The following is a 20,161-nucleotide window of genomic DNA, read 5'->3' as shown; positions in this document are numbered from 1 at the left end:
AAGCAGAGGGGAGAATTCAACCTCTTCTAAGTAGAGGAGTTGGTGTTTTTTTCTCCAAGGTCCATGAAGGGAAGCAGCTCCCCATGCCAAACTTTTGAAAATAACAGGCACACTTGCTTCTGATTCCAGTACTACTTTTTAGTCTTACATTGTGATCCTCCCACATTGTGTTTGGAACATGCTGGCTATTTTTTAATTGCTTAAGGTGCAGCTTGTTTATTTATTCTCTGAAGTATTCATTCAGCACCTTTATTTATGCTCTGAAGTATTCATTCAGCACCTTAATTTTAGTGAAAATAACAATGAGGTTTTCAAAAGTTGAAAACTGTTCCAGGGAACATTATTTGGTAACAGCATGGATGCCAGTCAATTGCTACTGTATATAGCCAGCTTCTGCTGCAAGCTGGCAAAAGTGATTTACTTGAGTTCAGAAAACCACTATGCAATGTGACCAGTGCTTTTTTTCTGGGGGGACACAGGGGTACACATACTCCTAAACATTTTGTGAATCTAGGTTTGGTCTCATTGAGGGGCAGTATTTCAATATGAGTAGGAAAATGAGAGTACCCCTAAACATTTTTTTTAGAAAAACACTGAATGTGACCCATATGTATAACTACCCTATGTGTAACTTGAAAACTTACAGTAGGTACTACTGCAGTGTAATGGCAGTTAGCATTATTCCTGTTTTCAGTACTCCAGACTTGTTGTGCATCAAAGTTGTCAGTAACAGAGAACCCCTTTCTTGAAGCACTGTGTTCCACCGAAATGGAACTAACTTCTAGCTGTGTTGTGTTCAAAGCTGAGGTGACCTAATGTGATGTATTCCAGCCAGTTTCTTCAAATGTAAATTCCAATGCTGTCCTGTAAATTAAGATTGCATATATGCCTCTCTAAGGCTGCCTACATCCTGTATCTTAGCACATTCAAAGCCCATTTTTCTTCTCAAAGAATTCTGAACACTGCAGACTCACAGAATTACAATTCCCATCAACCTTTAACAAACTACAGCGTCCAAAATTCTCTGAGGGGGAAATGTGCCTTGAATGTGCTTGAAAGGTACAGCGCATACACAGCCTAAGAGCATGTCTGGAACAAGATTTCCCCTCCCTGCAATTGACATTTTTATTCATTGTTATAACAAATACAGGAGCTTGCTGTAGAAAACAGATTGTTGGACATAATGCACTTTCTGCTCTTACACTCATTGGTTCAGTTCTGTAATCAATTCTGCATTTTGTACTTCAGTATGTTTAAGCTCTTTTCCAGTATCACCCATGTTGGAAATGTCAACAGAGCATCAAACAATATCTGACCTTGTGTTTTTGTGGAGAGGCTCTAAGCAGAAGCTTTTATATGCTGCTCCACCAGCAGCAGCTGCCCCTCAGCTTCAACCCACCTTATGGGCATAGACAGTGAATAATAACTAAACAGACATGTTGCATTTCCTACAGGAGATGATCAGATTTGGTTTAACTGTTTGTGTGTCTCATGGGCCATTTACTGCAAACGATGGGTAAACAAATATTGATTGTTATAAAGGGTAATCATAGAATCATAGAATCATAGAGTTGGAAGAGACCACAAGGGCCATCGAGTCCAACCCCCTGCCAAGCAGGAAACACCATCAGAGCACTCCTGACATATGGTTGTCAAGCCTCTGCTTAAAGACCTCCAAAGAAGGAGACTCCACCACACTCCTTGGCAGCAAATTCCACTGTCGAACAGCTCTTACTGTCAGGAAGTTCTTCCTAATGTTTAGGTGGAATCTTCTTTCTTGTAGTTTGGATCCATTGCTCCGTGTCCGCTTCTCTGGAGCAGCAGAAAACAACCTTTCTCCCTCCTCCATGTGACATCCCTTCATATATTTGAACATGGCTATCATATCACCCCTTAACCTCCTCTTCTCCAGGCTAAACATGCCCAGCTCCCTTAGCCGTTCCTCATAAGGCATCGTTTCCAGGCCTTTGACCATTTTGGTTGCCCTCCTCTGGACACGTTCCAGTTTGTCAGTGTCCTTCTTGAACTGTGGTGCCCAGAACTGGACACAGTACTCCAGGTGAGGTCTGACCAGAGCAGAATACAGTGGCACTATTACTTCCCTTGATCTAGATGCTATACTCCTATTGATGCAGCCCAGAATTGCATTGGCTTTTTTAGCTGCCGCGTCACACTGTTGGCTCATGTCAAGTTTGTGGTCAACCAAGACTCCTAGATCCTTTTCACATGTACTGCTCTCAAGCCAGGTGTCACCCATCTTGTATTTGTGCCTCTCATTTTTTTTGCCCAAGTGCAATACTTTACATTTCTCCCTGTTAAAATTCATCTTGTTTGTTTTGGCCCAGTTCTCTAATCTGTCAAGGTCGTTTTGAAGTGTGATCCTGTCCTCTGGGGTGTTAGCCACCCCTCCCAGTTTGGTGTCATCTGCAAATTTGATCAGGATGCCCTTGAGTCCATCCTCCAAGTCGTTGATAAAGATGTTGAATAAGACCGGGCCCAAGACAGAACCCTGTGGCACCCCACTAGTCACTCTTCTCCAGGATGAAGAGGAACCATTGATGAGCACCCTTTGGGTCCGGTCAGTCAGCCAGTTACAAATCCACTGAGTGGTAGCATAGTCAAGACCGCATTTTACCAGCTTCTTTACAAGAATATCATGGGGCACCTTGTCAAATGCCTTGCTGAAATCAAGGTAGGCTACATCCACTGCGTTCCCTTCATCTACCAGGCTTGTAATTCTGTCATAAAACGAGATCAGGTTAGTCTGACATGACTTATTTTTCAGAAATCCATGCTGACTATTGGTGATCACAGCATTCCTTTCTAGGTGCTCACAGACTGTTTGCTTAATGATCTGCTCCAGAATCTTCCCTGGTATTGATGTCAGACTGACTGGGCGGTAATTATTTGGGTCCTCTCTTTTCCCCTTTTTGAAAATAGGGACAACATTTGCCCTCCTCCAGTCTGCCGGGACTTCGCCTGTTCTCCAGGAATTCTCAAAGATGACTGCCAGTGGTTCTGAGATCACATCTGCCAGTTCTTTTAATACTCTTGGATGCAGTTCATCTGGCCCTGGAGACTTGAATACATCTAAACTAGCCAAGTATTCTTGTACTATCTCCTTAGTTATTCTGGGCTGTGTTTCCTCTGCTGAATCATTTCCTCCAAATTCTTCAGGTCGGGCATTGTTTTCTTTATCGGAGAAGACTGAGGCAAAGAAGGCATTGAGGAGTTCAGCCCTTTCTGTGTCCCCTGTTTGCATTTCTCCATCTTCTCCTCTGAGTGACCCCACTGTTTCTTTGTTCCTCCTTTTGCTACGAACATACCCATAAAAGCCTTTTTTGTTGCTTTTAACCTCTCTAGCAAGCCTGAGTTCATTCTGTGCCTTAGCTTTTCTGACTTTGTGTCTACATGTGCTGGCTATTTGTTTGAATTCCTCTTTGGTGGTTTCCCCCCTTTTCCATTTTTTGTACACATCCTTTTTTAATCTTAACTCAGTTAGAAGTTCTTTAGATAGCCACCCTGGCTTCTTTAGGCACCTTCCATGTTTCCGTCTCATTGGTATTGCCTGAAGTTGTGCTTTTACTATCTCCCTCTTAACAAACTCCCAGCCATCATGAACTCCCTTTCCTTTTAGTATTACTGTCCATGGGATCTCACCCAGCACTTCCCTAAGTTTTATGAAGTCGGCTTTCTTAAAGTCAAGAAATTGAGTCCTAGTATGCTTGGCTGCTCCTTTCCGCTGTATAGTAAACTTCAGAAGAGCATGATCACTCGCGCCTAATGATCCTTCCACTTCTACCCCACTAACCAGGTCATCAGCATTGGTTAGGACCAGATCTAAAATGGCTGTTCCTCTTGTTGCTTCTCCCACTTTCTGCACAATGAAGTTGTCTGCAAGGCCAGTGAGGAATCTGTTTGACCTTATGCTCTTGGCTGAGTTTGACATCCAACAAATATCCGGGTAATTGAAGTCCCCCATTACTACTATCTCCCTTCCTTTTGCATGTTTGGCCATCTGTTCCAGGAAGGAATCATCTATGTCCTCCGTTTGGCTTGGGGATCTATAGTAAACTCCCACAATGAGGTCTCTGTTATTCTTCTCTCCCTTAATTTTGACCCAAATGCTCTCACTTTGGCTTTGAGGTTCTAAATCTTGGATCTCTTCACAGGTATACACATCCCTGACATATAATGCCACTCCTCCTCCTTTCTTGTCTGGTCTGTTTCTCTGAAATAGATTGTATCCCTCCATTATTACATTCCAATCGTGGGACTTATCCCACCAGGTTTCAGTGATGCCTATTATGTCATATTTAGTTTGCTGTACCAAGAGCTCAAGCTCATCTTGTTTATTTCCCATGCTTTGTGCATTAGTGTACAGACATTGAAGTCCATTAATCATTCCACCGTGTCTCTTATTTAAGGATTTTTTCCTCCCACCACCAGGTCTGCGTGCTGTTTGCTCCATTTGGTCTATGACATTTGGATGATCATCTTCATCAGTTGATAGACTCCTACCTTCAGGAGCACTGTCTCCCTCCCCCACATTAGTCAGTTTAAAGCCCTCCTGATGAGGTTTCTGAGATTTTTGGCAAAAACATTCCTCCCAACCGTTGTGAGGTGCAGCCCATCGCTTGCCAGAAGTCCATCTTCCAGAAACTGCAGTCCGTGATCGAAGAATCCAAACCGTTCCTGTTTACACCATTTGCGAAGCCAGCTGTTCACTTCCACTATTTTCCCCTCTCTCCCTGGGCCACGTCGTTCAACTGGGAGGACAGATGAGATGACAATTTGTGCATTTAATTGCTTCAATTTCCTGCCCAGAGCCTCGTAGTCTCTTTTGATCTTCTGGAGGCTATTGCTTGCAGTGTCATTGGTTCCCACATGAACCAAGAGGAAGGGGTATTTGTCAGTGGGTTTTATGATTCCCTGCACTCGTTCAGTTACATCTTGGATCTTAGCCCCGGGGAGACAGCACACTTCCCGAGACATCTTGTCAGGCCCACAGATCACTGCTTCTGTTCCCCTCAGTAGGGAATCCCCTATCACCACTACACGCCTCCTCTTAGGTTTGGTCGGGGTTCTTCCATGAGCTGTCCGTTCCAAGGTCGCCTGCACATTCCCTGAGGACTGACTTTGCTGCTCTTGTTCATATACCTGATCGACTGTAATGAGGGAGAGATCCTCAAATGGAGTCTGCTCTTCGTCTTCCATGCTAGGGGAGAGGACCTCAAAACGATTGTGTATTTCTAAACAATCAGAGCGAACCCTGGGCCTCCTACTTCTTTGAGTCACGTTTCTCCATATATCTGGCTCCTGTGTTGGTGAACTAGCCTCCTTCTCAGGGGAGTCCCCTATCTCCTCCTTGGTGGAGACGGTGTGCTCTGTTGCTTCCAAGAAGAGCTCCAGCTCTCTAATTCTTTGGAGCGTAGCTACATGTTCCTCCAGTTGCTGGACTTTGTCTTTTAGGAGGGCAATCAACATGCAATTGCTGCACGTAAAGCTGCCTGCAACCTTTGGCAAGATGGCAAACATTGCGCAGGAACCGCAGGCGACTGCAGCTGTTCCCTCCCCCTCCATCTTGAGAATGTGTCGTTGGGCTTGAGACTAGCTCCCCTAAATCTAAAAGATGGTTCAAACACTGATAAGCTCCTCCCACAGCTAATCACCTGCCTCAACAGAAACCCTGCCCCCTCTGACCTTTGTACAGGGAGAGCAGCTAATTAGCCACAAAGAATCACACACACAAGAAAACCCTTTTGGCTCCTTCTTCAGCCGCTGCCCTGCAAACACTGAGTAATGATGGGAAGGTTTCATAAGTCAGACATGACTCAGAATTTCCTTTCTTTTGTGGACTTAAAAGCGCTCAAGGCCCTGTCTTCTGGTATCAAAATGACATGCAGTCTCTGAGATTCTTTCTGACAAGGACAGTATTACATACAATGAAATAATGTTACTCAGCAATATGGGTCTAATCCTAGGGGAACTATGGGTATTGTACATTCCCAGTTTATGGCAATACTTTGATTTCTTTATTAGTAGGTTTTTATCAGGTCTTGAAAACTTGACCCTTCCTTCACACCTCAATTTTGTGTGTGCATTGTATCATAAATATCAGCCATGCTTTCAGTTATGAATCTAATGTTATCTTTTGCATAGTACAAAGTAGTGTACAAGACAATAGATAAACTTCATAAACAAAATGAGTATGTTTGATGGTTTTTTTATCTTTTTAATTCTCCTTTTATTAATTCTAGAAATATCAAAGTCCCAGAATGATATGACAGCTGAGAAAGGGTTGCTAACAACAGATTATGGGCAAGCTATGGATCCAAAGAAGGAGAGGAGAAGCCTGTCTGACACTGCCATTGATATTTCATCCAGGGTATTCAGTTGGATATACATTCAGTATATTTTAAAGGACTGTTTACAAGCAAATATTCACACAGGGCTTAGCTTTCTGCACTTGAAAGTAAACTCCAAATTCTGCTCCCGGAAAACACAAAAGATTCTTTGAATGGAATAAAATACACATAGTTTCTCCTTTCTTGATTGTGATGATTTTCTGTTCTTAGTTCCATAAGTACATTTTTTGTATAATTGGGAATTACGTGTTTTACTTCCCCTCCCACCGATCTCCCCAAGGCTTCTGAATGTGAATCAGAAGAAATGTCTGTGTGAACTGCAAGTTGCCCTATGAACTCTAATGGGGGGGTAACCATGGTTGTAAAGGAATATCCTTGCAAATCTGTGTTCCTCTATTGAAGTGTATGGGGAAATCCTTTGAAATGGGAGAATACACTGCATGAGTGCATGTCTTGTACCTGCTGCAATTTGCTGGAGTGGGCAGCTATTTTCAGAGAACAGTTAATTGAGGAAAGTAATAAAAACCCATTAGTACATCTCTCTACAGGTAAATGATGCCCCAAGTCTTCAACGTCTCATAAGTGGAGATCAAGGTGTCAATGGAGTTGCTGCCAAAAGGAAATCCAGTGAAGAGCTAATTCCATCCAGTGCCATAAGTGACCTATTTTCTTCAGGAAAACTAAGTGTAAGTAGTGATCCTGTTTTCATCCTATGTTCACAATGGAAGGAAATATGCAAACAGTTTAAGTGAAAACTAACTCTTAACCAAAAACTCTGTGACCAGAAAACTCAGTTAAGGGGGGAAATTATAGAAAAATAATTTAAGAAAGTTATAGATATTACACACACATTTCTTCTTTAACTCAGTTTTTTTTTGTCACTGTTAGATTGTAGAAGCTTAGCAATTCACTGCTTGTAATCTAACAGTGGAAAATTCACAGAGGAATGCAGTGATGTTCTATATTGGACAACATATTGCTTATCTTTGGGGAATTCCAGAAACACGAGGAATCTTATGATAAAGATGGCAGATGGGTGGGGTTCAAATATATTAACAATAACAATAATAATAGTTGTTGTTATTAAAGAAATTAAGATGGTTGTAATATTTCAAGGCTCTTACAATATCATGCACCGCCGTTAAGCCTATAGAGCAAGTGATTATGTCTTTTTACATTGTTTTCATTTTCTTCATTACAGGGTAGTTTATTCAGCATTAACAGCACTTGCACTGAGGCTGGCAACTTTGAGCAAGCTGACGTCAGCGGTGAGATAGAAGTTGCCATCAGATATCTCTTCAAATCTGGCATTTTAGAGGTATATATCAGAGCCTGCAAGAACTTGGCTTATGGAGAGGAGAAAAAGAAAAAATGCAATCCGTAAGTTTGTCTAGGCTTATCTTTCCAAAGCCTATGGCATGAAATTCTGATACAAGTAAAATTGGGGCTTGAAGCTTTGACTCCTGTAAATATCCCTCCCTCCTTCTTTAGCGTGGTTTTCAGTTTTCATATAAATGACTACCAAAAAGATGAGGTGGAATGACTGATAATTAAAGACTGTATGAAGGACAAGAGGCAAAGTGGGTCATGTTTCAACCAATAATATTTATGTTGGATGTTCAAACTTAAAAATTGCATTGGACAATGGAACCAGTCTGGGGAAATTGTTTGGTATAGATTTTGTTGCTGTGTTGTGGCCATCTGTAAATTAAAAGAAAATAGGTAGATTATTTATACAGTTTACATAAAAGGGACCCCATCTCGCTTTTTTGGCCGAGGGAGCCGTCTTACAGCTTCCAGGTCATTTGGCCAGCATGACTAAGCCGCTTCTGGCGAACCAGAGCAGCGCACGGAAATGCCGTTTACCTTCTTTCCGGATCTGTACCTATTTATCTACTTGCACTTTGACGTACTTTAGAACTGCTAGGTTGGCAGGAGCAGGGACGGAGCAACGGGAGCTCACCCCATCACAGGGATTCGAGCTGCTGACCTTCTGATCTGCAAGCCCTAGGTTTAGACCACAGTGCCACCCACGTCCCTCATAGTTTACATACATACATAAATACATACATACAATCAAGCAAAAGGGAAAAACAACTATTTCCCCTGCTGTTTAGAAACCAGAGAGGTTATAGATCAATGCAGATATTTTAGTCACTTCTAGGTATGCTTGGATGTAGCTGCAGAAGTTTATTTCACTGCAAACTCTTACTGACCATCAGGGGGCTATAGGCTGTTGTGATGATTTTAAGAAGTGAAACTGTAGCAATTACTTCCAGGAAAATGGATTTTTATCAGGTAGAGTCTAGCCTGGACAAGTATATTTGTGAGGATTGTTTAAGCCCAGAGAGCTTGAAAGCCCAGCCACAGACATTTTTACTTGGGCATAAGTTCCACTGAGTTCCATATAGTTTACTCCGGAATAAGTGCTTAAGATTCTGACTTTAATTGCAGGGCTGTAGTCATGTTGAACCTCAAGAGCCCTTTCTACTCTTTGACTATGCTGAAGCTAGGATTAAAGCAGGATGTTTCGCTTTTTAAGAAGCATGTGTGTAATGAGTAGCACTTGAGCTTCATGTTAAGTCATCCTTTGAGCAGAATGGGAAAAGCATTCTGGAATTTCAAAACTGTCCTAACACTTTCCCAGGGTTTGGTGCTGAATCTGTTGCATTGCCAGGTGATCAAACTGGAGCCCTTCCAAATGGACCTGGTCTTCATACATACCTACAGGCCATCAAGATGATCATAATGCAAGTGTGGATGGCCCTGAATAGGACAAACAGAAACAAAAGGAAGTTAAATAAAATAACAACAGATTCAGAAATTGACTTTGCATTGCTGAGGGGGAAATCTTTTTTTAAAAAAACAAATCTGTAAGGGAGGGGGCAGGCTTAATAAAAGGTTTGTATGATAGTGCCGGGTTGAGTAATAGTGGGGAGTTCTGCACCTGCCCACTTAAAAAAAAAAGAATCTCAGAGCTCCTCCAGATCAGTGGTTTCTGGTGTGTGAATATATTCTGCAACATGGCACTGATGCAAGAAGATGTGCATTAGTGGTGACTTTATACTGGACTTTCCACACTTCATTCTGCTTTATTAGTTAGAATCATAAAATTGTAGAGTTGGAAGGGACCACAAAGGTCATCTAGTTCAACCCTTTACAGTGCAGGAATCTTTTGTCCAATGTTGGGGTTGAACACACAACCCTGAGATTAAGAGTCTCCTGCTGTACTGACTGAGTGTGATCCTGGGTGTGCATTAGCCCTCTTACACTGTAGCTCAATGAAAGCAGGACAAAATAACAACAACTTTGGGTTATTTTGTGGTATGAAAAGTTACAGGATTTCAGCAGGAAATCATGGGGTGTACAAGACTGGAAATGGAGCAGTATGTCTGCCCCAAAACGTTTGGCAGCATAAGCAGTATTAAAAGTGGGTTTGCATATAACTGCTCCAATAGTATTATAGGCACAAATTATCATGGATGCACAAGAATTCCCTCAGTGGTAGCTGGGGGTAGTCTTCTATTCTTCCTCAGGTGCAAAAGACTACATTTTGAAGGCTCAGAAAATGTACTATTTATGGAACAGCTAGCTTGAGGGAATATATACTGATGTGTGCAGCTAGCAATAAACTGATAATGTAGAAAGTCCTAGAATGCTGCAAGGAAAACATATATCAGTAAATGCTACAGAGATTAAGTAGTAGGAAACACGTGGTTTCATTTCCTCTCCCTCTCTTTCTTCGGCTCTTAACTGCTGTTTCCATCTCTGATTGCAAGGTACATCAAGACTCGCTTGCTGCCTGATAAATCTTCTCAGAGTAAACGGAAGACCTCTGTGAAAAAGAACACATTGGATCCAACCTTCCAAGAAACATTAAAGGTACACTAAGCAACATTTATAATCCAGATTTCTACATTCCCCACTCTCACCCTCGCTGTTGTGCACAGCTAAACTCCTGCTTTTAGTGGATCTAGAAGCAGAGCTTCCTGCGAAGGAGAGGTCAATGGTGCTTAACTAAAAGATGAAACCACATATAAAATTGATAGCAGTCACCCAGTTAAAGCATTTAAACAGTTCAGCAGTAGGTTAAAATAAACATTTGGCCCACAGTCCTCACCTGAATGCCTTTGTGAAGAGATTGTGAATCATATCTCCAAAAGAAGTTCTATTACTGAGGCATTGCCATGGAGAAGATCCTATCCTATAGCTCTATACATGGGGCTGTGCCCATCAATGGGGCCATGAGAAGGGCCTTCCCTATATCTGGCCAAATAGGCAGATATAGGAGGAGGCTATCCTTTAAGTATTTGGGACCTAAGTCAATATATGCTATTGTTAGTAACTTGAATTGAACCCAGTAGTGAATAGGCAACCAGCACAACTTCTGAAGGATAGGTGTAATGTGATTTTGGCTGGTCATACCACAGAGTAGTCTAGTAGCAGCATTCTGCACTAGCTGCAGCTTCTGAACCATCTTCAATGATTGCACCATGTAGAGCACATTGCAGAAGTCTAACCTAGCAGTCACTAGAACATGGACCACTGTGTGGCTAAGCTATCTTGACCCAGGAAGGGGCGCTGCTGGTGAATTGGCCAGATTTAGCAATAGGCACTACTAGCCATGGAGGCCACTTGGGTCTCAAGTGACAAAGCTGGATTAAGATGTACTCCCAAGTTATGAACCTGCTTCTCCAGAAGGAGTTTAACAGCATCATGACAGGTTTATTCCCCAATTTCCCACCAAGAGTGCCTCCATCTTGTTGAGATTCACCTTCAGTTTATTGGCCTTCATCCAGCCCATTAGTACCTCCAGATACCAGCACAGCACTTGCACAGATTCACTGCATAGCTTGGATTGATTGAGCTTGGGTATCATCAGTATACTGATATATTTCCAATATATCAGAATCAGCCTCGCCTTTAAAAAGCCCTATTAAAATAGCTGCCTGTCTTCTGAATTATGATGTGGCCAAAGCTATATAGACTGCACTTGAAAAATCCTAACCAAAACAAGGTTGTGTATTGTGCAAAGGACAACTATTTGCTTTTAAGAGCCTGAGCAAATGTCTCTTCTTTCAAAGGTTAAAGGAAGTGAATCATGATTTGGATGGAATATTTATGAAGTTGAAAGGAATTAAAATCTATTGTGCCAGCTTCCTCTTTTCACAATGAATGTCTCAAACATTACTGTTTGGACTTGCTAACTTAAAAAAAAATCCAACTGTTACATTAAAAGGCATTATGAAAAGTCAGTACCACTAGCTGCTGCCGTGATGCATCAGTGCAGTGTTTCAGGATACTCATCCTTATATCATAGAGGGAGGGAATTGTACTTGATTTCTGAACTTTCAGAAGATATTTGCATGCTTTGATGCTGATTAAGTACACAGGCAGATTTCTTTTAAAACATTAACTGACTCACCAGGTGAGTAGACCACAATGGGTTGATCATACTAGAGCACAGCACTCATTTATCTTTAATAGTTGTACAGAAGAGGGAATTCCTTTGTTAATCTGGCAGATTTTAATGCTGCAACTTCATAAAAATATGTTAGTCTTATGCACTGCACTGTGGTACTTTTGATGCTTACAGTACAAGATTGAATACTCACAGCTGGAAACTCGACAACTGCAAATATCTGTATGGCATGCTGGAACTTTTAGACATCGAGTATTCCTTGGAGAAGTGGTGATCCCATTTGAATCTTGGGATTTTGAAGACAGTTCAACTCAGTCATTCAACTGGTATCAACTCAAAGCAAAGGTGACTCCAGCTTTGTATTAGAGCTACATATTTTCCAGCAAATGCACACACACACACACACAGAGAGAGAGAGAGAGAGAGAGAGAGAGAGAGAGAGAGAGAAGTATGTCTGTATATGAATATACAGTGTATGCTTTTAATTCCCAACATTCTGATGCAAACTTACTTTGTCCACTATAATGAGATGGATAGTGTCATCAAAGGAATTGATTAAGTCATTAGACATTCACCCTGATAGCTGAGTCACCTCGAGTCACCTCCTAACCTGTCACTATATTTTTAACAAAAAGAAAATTATGGATCCGTGGTCTTGCCCTAGATGAAAGTTGAGCTGCTTATTCAGTTTTATAGTATGGGGTCATTGAAATATGAGATCAGTTATTCCTGTTAGTGTCTAATAACTGTGATTATTGCAGGTAAACTTTCAGGCTTGACCTGTTTTATCATTTGAGAATAATGTCACAACTGATTATATGAATTAATTATGAGACGAGAGGAAAGGCACAGGGCAATCACAAGCTGTCAACTATGTTTGTGTGTATTCTTCTCTCAACTTCTGTATAGCCCGAAAAGCCTGGTGATAATGTACTCCAGTACAGTGGAGAACTTCTGGTGCGTGCAAAGCTGGTTTCACCTTCCCTACATAACAAGTTCCAATATGGTGAGCATGGGAAAGAAAATACAAAGCACCGTATGTATTAACTTTGCTATTAAAACTCTATGTCAGTTTATGTAAAGTCCTCAAAAATGACATTCACTTGTTTAGGGGTTTTTTTGGGCCAGTGGACACATTTGGAATTTTAAGGAAAGTTTGTGGGCACTGGACACAAAATGGCTCCTGTGGGGTGTGTGGCAAAACACAAAATGACTGTCATGGGGCACAGCAACAACATATATACTCAGCCCTCTGACCCTGTGTCTTAGGTTTTTAATCACACTAGGGATTTAGACTGCCAAATAATTCTTCCATAGTATTCACCATTTGTGATGTGATGTGTATCAGTGTTGGTGATTCTATGGATTATGATGGAAGTCATTAGTCTTAATTCATCTCTGGCACAGGACTTGCCCTACTATCAGACAGAATAAGGCAACTGCCTAAAGTGGGTGATTCTGAGTGCTGTGTGTGGGTGCAGGCACCCACTTTTTTTTATTTGCTGCCCCTGCACTAAACTATTTAGGGAACAATCCAAACCCTTGACTAGCAGTAGTAGGTCTCAATGAAGTAGCCTAGCCATCACTGTTTCACTGCTGGCACCGGAAGGTGGGTGGGGTCAGGAAAAATGCTATGCCAGCTCCCAGCTGGTACAGCAAAGAGACCCAGATCAGGACTGTTCCTGACAGCAGCAGGGCCCACTCAAGATCCAGCAGATCCTGTGCCCACCCAGCCCGTCCCTTTCTCTCCACACTCCTGCAGCACTCTGCTTCTGGGAGGGCACATTGGAGTGTTCCTCACCGACAAAACTCTCCTGCCAGTGGTGGGGCTATATGAAAGGACACTTCCACTCCAAACCTCCCTCTAGAATGGCAGATTGGGGGTTTGGAGAGCTGTGTTAGTCTGTAAGACATTGTAGCATTTGAGTCTTCTTTTCATAATTTCCTTGCTCACAGTAATGGCAGCTGATAGCACCTAGACATTTTACCCTCAACACTGTGATAACTCTCTTCTGGTTTCTGCCCTCTTTCAGGGATGGAAGACAGAGCACATCCTGAGTACCAGCTTCAACTTCTAGTTCTTGGAGCCCGCAACTTGCCTATGCTAAGACCTGATGGCCTATTGAACGCATTTGTTAAAGGGTATGGTTTGCTATGCTGTTTAAAATGTAATTGTTTTATTATTTATCATGCATTAAACTTTTTGAAAGTTAGTTTAAGATAAATCTTTATATGTAAAATCAGATAACTGTTAAGTGTGTGCAGCTTAACCTTATGCTCAACAAACTACTGGTACACCCTTTGCAATTCTTCTCATTTCAGTGGGAATAGTTAAGTATGGGTTTAAATATCTCCTGTCAAAATGATGGCGTTAAAGCTGTTTAACTATAGCTGGATTGTAGACATTATCATCCGCATGGCAGAATATTTCTGGGCATCACAGAGTGAGCCCAAGATTGGTCCAATTCTGTGACTTGGGTTTAAAATGTAAAAAGATATAGTGACCATGGTGGTTAGCTTGTAGTTGACTTAGAAACATGACAGAGTTGGAGGAAGTAAAAATATGTACAAGATAAGAATGTAATATCAATTGTCAGCATCGCCTTCTCGCCAAAAAAGCCTTAGAGTGAAGATAAAGGTATAATCAAGGCTGAAATCTTCAGTTGGCTAGTAACTGTAAGTGATGCAAAATGTAGCTGCCTTCTTCCTGCAAAGAGAGTTGCCCGGAGCATGCAACTTCATTCTTCCAGAGGCTGGATTCCTTTCTAGTCGCAGGCATGTCAGGTCCTGATTTTGGCCAAAAGGCTGGCAGACATGCATTTCTAAGAAACGCCGGCCTTGCCTGTATGGGAGAATATAAAGAGGGGACTGCTTTCACAGCCTTGGTACTCCATTTCTCCCAGACTTAGTTTAGCCAATTTAAACATGTATAACAAAATCCTGACTCTTTCTTTGAAAAAAAGAAAGAAAAACAATTGGGCATAGCTAATGATGCAGTAGAAAGAGGTGCTTACCTCTTTTCTTGCCTGCTGCTGCAAAATCCCCCTGAAGCTAATTGTCATGACAAAGTTAAAGGCAAAGAGCTTTTGCCAAGAGATGGGGGATGATGTGCACTGTACTGTGGCACAGGAATGGTACCTGTCCATGCAGGTCCCTTGTGTGCTACCCCTGGGGATATGGTTAGAAGCAGTAACACTGGCCAGTAAGAATTGTAGTGATTAGCAGCCCCAAAATGGTACAGCCTCGTAACTGCCAAAGTCAAGAAGACAAATCTGTGTGTGTTTGTGTGTGTGTGTGTGTGTGTGTGTGTGGATGAGGATGAGGGACAAGACCTTAGTTCAGGAGTGGGGAACTGGATCCAGCCAGGGACTAGATGCTTAATCTGGAATCTGGCCCCTCCCTGTGGGCCAGCATTAACTGACAAAAGGCCCTGCCCACCTGTCAAAGTTCAAAGGGGCTGCCTGTACTGGTAGTTAGCACAGCCAATCCTGATGGGCTCGGATCAACTGATCAATTGACTGATGTTGTCAGTAAACCCTACATGCAAAGGAGCAGTCAAGAGCTCACGTTAAGCTCATGGTTGTTCTTTTGTGGCCATGCCCTTATCTGCCCACCCAATGTCATTTATGACATCATGCCCAGGGCAGGTGGGCAAGGTTTGGTGAAAAGCTGCAAAACTGCCTCTCTGGCCAAATTGCGATCTGTGCCAGGTTTAATTATGCCCATGCACTGAAGGTTCCTTACCCCTGCTTTGTTTAAAGCCTCCTATAGTAAAAACAGAAAGACCAACAGAATTGAAGGATTGTAAGGTATTTTATAAAACTTTCCTGAAGTAATTCAAGAAGAGTAGCTACGTTAGTCAGTCAGTGGCAAGAAAAAAATGGCATTGTATTTTGGTACCTTAACAATTCATGAATTGTAGTATGAACCTTTGTAGGCTAGTGCCTGCTTCATTTGATGCCTGCATTAATTGTATCTCAAGCCTCGATAAATGTCAGACTTCAAGGTGCCATGAGATACTGGTTTGTTCTGCAAAGTAGGGGCAGAGTTCAGTCAAAGTTGAGCACTTTAAAGTCCCTGTTGCTTTCAAATGGGGCATGCTCAACTTCCTCACTGAAATCAAGGAGACTGAAAATGCCTAACTTTAGCTGGATTGTGCCCTCACCTTTTCCCTGTCATAAATCTCACTGAATGGTTTCTAACTTTCTCTTTGGGAAGCTGCCTTTGCATCCTGGGGCAACGTGACTTAAAACAAAGGACTCCTGTGCTGAAGAAACAAGCCCAGCCACAATGGAACCACTTGTTTGTCTTTAATGGGGTTACCGCATCTCAGCTGCAGCAATCTTGCCTGGACTTAACTGTCTGGGATCAAGCATCGTTCGGTTTACGTGATCAGTTCTTGGGCGGTGCAAGACTCGGAAAACGTAAGTGGAAAAAATGAGACTTTTGTGCTGATAGATATCACAATCACCCCACATAGCACAGTATTGCATTAGGGATAATGTGAAGGAGGTGGAGACGGAAGACCTAGGAGTTCTATAGATCAAATCTCGCCTTGGCTATGAATTCACTGGGTTCTCGGGCTCTCTCCCATCTATAATGTAATGGTATAATATCATCAGTCTACACAGTGCACAACTCTTGTAAGGTTTACTAAAATGATGGCTATGAAACACTTTAGGAAAACAGCACAACTCATGTTAGATAATTTTTTTAAGGCTTGAAATGACTGTCCTGGGTTGGGCTGAGGAACCTGTAGCCCTCTAGAAGTTGCTGGAATATACTATTGAGAGTTCAGGAGCCCTGCAAAATCTGGAAGACCCCAGGTTCCTCATCTCAGTTCAACATGTATGTTGAATTAAGTAATTCAACTTGAGTATTGTGTTTATGCAGAGCTTCAAGTCTGTTCAGAGCATATCACATATATTATCTTCCTGTAATTTGTAAAACACTCATGTAAAGAGAGGTCAGTTTTATCTTCATTTTGAGGAGTGAGGGTCTGAGGTTGGTCTCAGTGAATTTATGACATTCAAACCAGGGGTGACTTGATTCATAGCTCAGTTTGCGAACTACCCTGCCCATACAAACATGAAAAGGAAGCGGGAACAGAGATCCACAGCCCCATTTCATTCATTTAAATATCTACACAGAGTAGTCCCATTGCCATAACTGCATTGAGGAGATACTATATGAGCTGGAGCATTCATGCAGATGCTCAGTCCTTTGGAAGCCTCACTTAAATAATAACTCCCTCAAAAAGTGGTGAAGTTAAAAATTGCATCTGACGGGCTTCAGCAGTCCACACACTAATGTGAATGCTCTGGTTTATTATATGATATTTTCTCCCTGCAGCAGGACCATTTCATGTGATGAATTTTTAAACATAGGAAATAGGGCACGTAAGTCCACCATACTACCTTAAAAGGAAGCTTTGGAGAACACACTGATAGCCACCCTATTGATCCCTGGCACAGCCAATCGACACAAGCATTGGAACTTTGCTTCCTGGCCCAGTTAGAACATACAGTATACTAGGAGGATGTCACAGGGGAACGCCAACATCCCCCATAGTTCACTATGGAAGCACTTCACATGTCGAGAACCACTGACCTAGTTGCTGCTTGCTGAATTAATCCACTGTATTCTCTGTTTTTCCTTGTTTTGGCTCTCCTCAGTTTGTCATAAAGGCCTTCTCTTTGGCAAACAATCAAAGGGACAGAGCAATGCTGACACGTCATTAGCAACACTAATTGGAATTGCTCGCAGCAGGCGTTGTATCCTGCTAAGCTTTCCCTGTGGCAAGCCATTATTTTTCTCAGTGTCAAAGACCCATCTAATTAAAAGCTGGACAGACACACACAAAATATAGCAGGACCAGCAAACTACTCCAAAACCCAGTTCAACTGCAAAAGATTATTTCGTAAACTGCATAGTTTATTTAAAAATGTATACATCTCTTGTAAATGAGTGAGAACTGCTACATTTGTTGGGACGCGGGTGGCGCTGTGGGTAAAAGCCTCAGCGCCTAGGGCTTGCCGATCGAAAGGTCGGTGGTTCGAATCCCCGCAGCGGGGTGCGCTCCCGTTGCTCGGTCCCAGCGCCTGCCAACCTAGCAGTTCGAAAGCACTCCCGGGTGCAAGTAGATAAATAGGGACCGCTTACTAGCGGGAAGGTAAACGGCGTTCCGTGTGCGGCTCTGGCTCACCAGAGCAGCGATGTCACGCTGGCCACGTGACCCGGAAGTGTCTCCGGACAGCGCCGGCCCCCGGCCTCTTGAGTGAGATGGGCGCACAACCCTAGAGTCTGTCAAGACTGGCCCATACGGGCAGGGGTACCTTTACCTTTACTACATTTGTTATAAAGGTATTGTTACACGCCACCCCAATTGCCAAGCAGTGTGAGATTCCAGGGGTTCCAGGCATGCTTACGCAAGGTTCATGTTTCGGGGATGAGGCATAGCAAAGACTGTGGTGCCTTTATGTTATATGGTTTATTTACACATATATACAACCTGACCCTATGATGGAGGGGTTCCCAGCATTATACTTCAAGAGGCTCTTGCTTCCTCCATAGGTGCAGCTTAGGAGTCTGACATCAGCCATGGCTCTCTGCCTGCCTGCAGCTTTTCTTCGGCTTCTGCCCACATAACTTCCCAGAGACATCACTCTTAACTCTTGCTACCGCAAGCCCTCTTTATCTGTTGATCCATTTGCCATTTAACACAAAGTTCATTTGATCCATTGGCTTTTGTAATGACTCATCCCCCCACCCCAAGATGATTTTCTGGACAAGGGAAATTTCGCCTATCTTAATAAGTTCTCATCACTTGTTAATTCCAGGGGATTAGCATTTTCCAGCACACAATTTAATACACACAGGTCTGTCTTAACACTTCAAGCATTGATTAATTTCTAACGTTTGCTTGATCTGGAGATTATAGTGGTCTAGCACCCACAAACTCATAACAATAGAAAGTGCAAGAGGAATCTTTCAATAGATTATACTCAACGATGATCCACATACTTAATTGGCCAATTGTACTCTAATTCTGGAGCCCCCAACATAGTGCCTGTGGGCATCATGGCATCCCCAGACCCCCTGCCATTTCTTTTGAAAACATTTTTGGAGCTCCTTTCCAGCTTTTAAATCTTGCTGGAAAGAGAAGTGCAGGCCTCCAGCTGCCCTACGCTCTTCCTTTCCACACCCCAGATTGCATGTTGTTTAATTGGGGGGGGGGGGGAGAGGTCCCTGGTATTTTGGCTGCTTTTTATTGTTTAACTTGCTTTTTGTTTGCCTGTTTCTTCTGCTTATTTGGAGTGTGCATGAATATTTTGGTTCACTGAGTATCACCAGTTTTTTTCTCCGGCAAAATGGTATTTTGTGGTGCCAGGGTTTCCCATTATTTTGGTCCTGGAATTTTAAAAGATTGAGGACCCTTGCTCTGAGTGTGTGTTTCCACTGTGTACTTGCACCATGCAAAAGAGACCCATTGACCAGATAAATGCATGAAGCAGCCTGAATCTCAGTACTCAAAACTTTGTAGGAACAAATTTCAGAGAGCTGGTTCTGAATGTACTATCTTCAAAGGACATGGTTTCAGGAAAGGGCTTTGTAGAATGTAAACATGTTTAAAGCACAAAGTTTTATTTGTCACATATAAATAGATGTGACATCTCCGCAAAGGGAGTTGGAAGAGTAGACTGAACTTTTTGCTCTGCTTCCAAAGTTTGCATGTAAGATAAACAAAGAAATTGCTGGGTCTGACTCTCACACCCCAGATATGCTCTGTTTTGCAAACATAATGGTATCTATTGAAACTCAAGATGTGAGGAGCCTTTGCCTAATTCTTGATTGTAATTCATGTACTGCATTCTATCAGGACATGAGGTGTTAGGTTTTCTTAACAAAACGAGAGCTATTAAATGGACAAAGTCAAGATGAATCACTTTCCCTTTCTTGTGTTTCCAGAAACATCAACCGGTACAGTGGATGCAACCTCCCAAGCATGTCTTCAGTGGGAAAAGATGCTCAGCAGCCCAGACACATGGACAGACATAGCACTTTCACTGTATCCTAATGCTCCTGCCTTTAAATTCTGAATGTCTCTTCCTTAACAACATATGGAAAGCTATGTGTAGCATTGGTCATTGCCTGCTCAGACAAGTATGGTATGCCAGTTATTTTAACCCCAAGAAATGTAAACAATGAATGAAAAGAACAGGAAAGGAACAGCTTTACTGATCTCTGTGTATGTCAGGAGCTTCACAGCAAGTCAGACTGTGCATGTGTGAAAGACCCTCAGATCCACAAGTGTTAACTGCAAATTTAGAGTTCACCCATTTCTCTGGGAAACTAGCTGGGTATCTTAGCC

At 42.4% G+C, this 20,161-nt stretch overlaps 1 protein-coding gene across 8 annotated transcripts in view; it reads left to right on the top strand.

Annotated features, from left to right (window-relative positions):
* SYTL3 (synaptotagmin like 3) overlaps positions 1-20,015 on the top strand; it is a 36,553-nt gene extending 16,538 nt beyond the window's left edge. For 7 of the 8 annotated variants that reach the window (XM_083434150.1, XM_083434148.1, XM_083434151.1 and 4 more), the window contains 9 exons: positions 6,261-6,388; positions 6,917-7,054; positions 7,570-7,748; positions 10,148-10,250; positions 11,965-12,135; positions 12,700-12,826; positions 13,824-13,932; positions 16,009-16,214; positions 19,759-20,015. In XM_083434150.1, coding sequence (XP_083290276.1) covers positions 6,261-6,388; positions 6,917-7,054; positions 7,570-7,748; positions 10,148-10,250; positions 11,965-12,135; positions 12,700-12,826; positions 13,824-13,932; positions 16,009-16,214; positions 19,759-19,889 — 1,292 coding nt within the window. In that variant the 3' untranslated portion in view covers positions 19,890-20,015. The remainder of the gene's footprint in view (positions 1-6,260; positions 6,389-6,916; positions 7,055-7,569; positions 7,749-10,147; positions 10,251-11,964; positions 12,136-12,699; positions 12,827-13,823; positions 13,933-16,008; positions 16,215-19,758) is intronic. The other variant, XM_083434152.1, reaches the window with a different exon arrangement.
* Positions 20,016-20,161: the final 146 nt, after the last annotated feature.

This window comes from Podarcis tiliguerta (assembly GCF_965153285.1).
Source record: "Podarcis tiliguerta genome assembly, chromosome: 3".
NCBI lineage: Eukaryota > Metazoa > Chordata > Lepidosauria > Squamata > Lacertidae > Podarcis > Podarcis tiliguerta.
The sequence above is the reverse complement of the archived record's forward strand: the minus strand, read 5'-3'. Positions and strand labels throughout refer to the sequence as shown.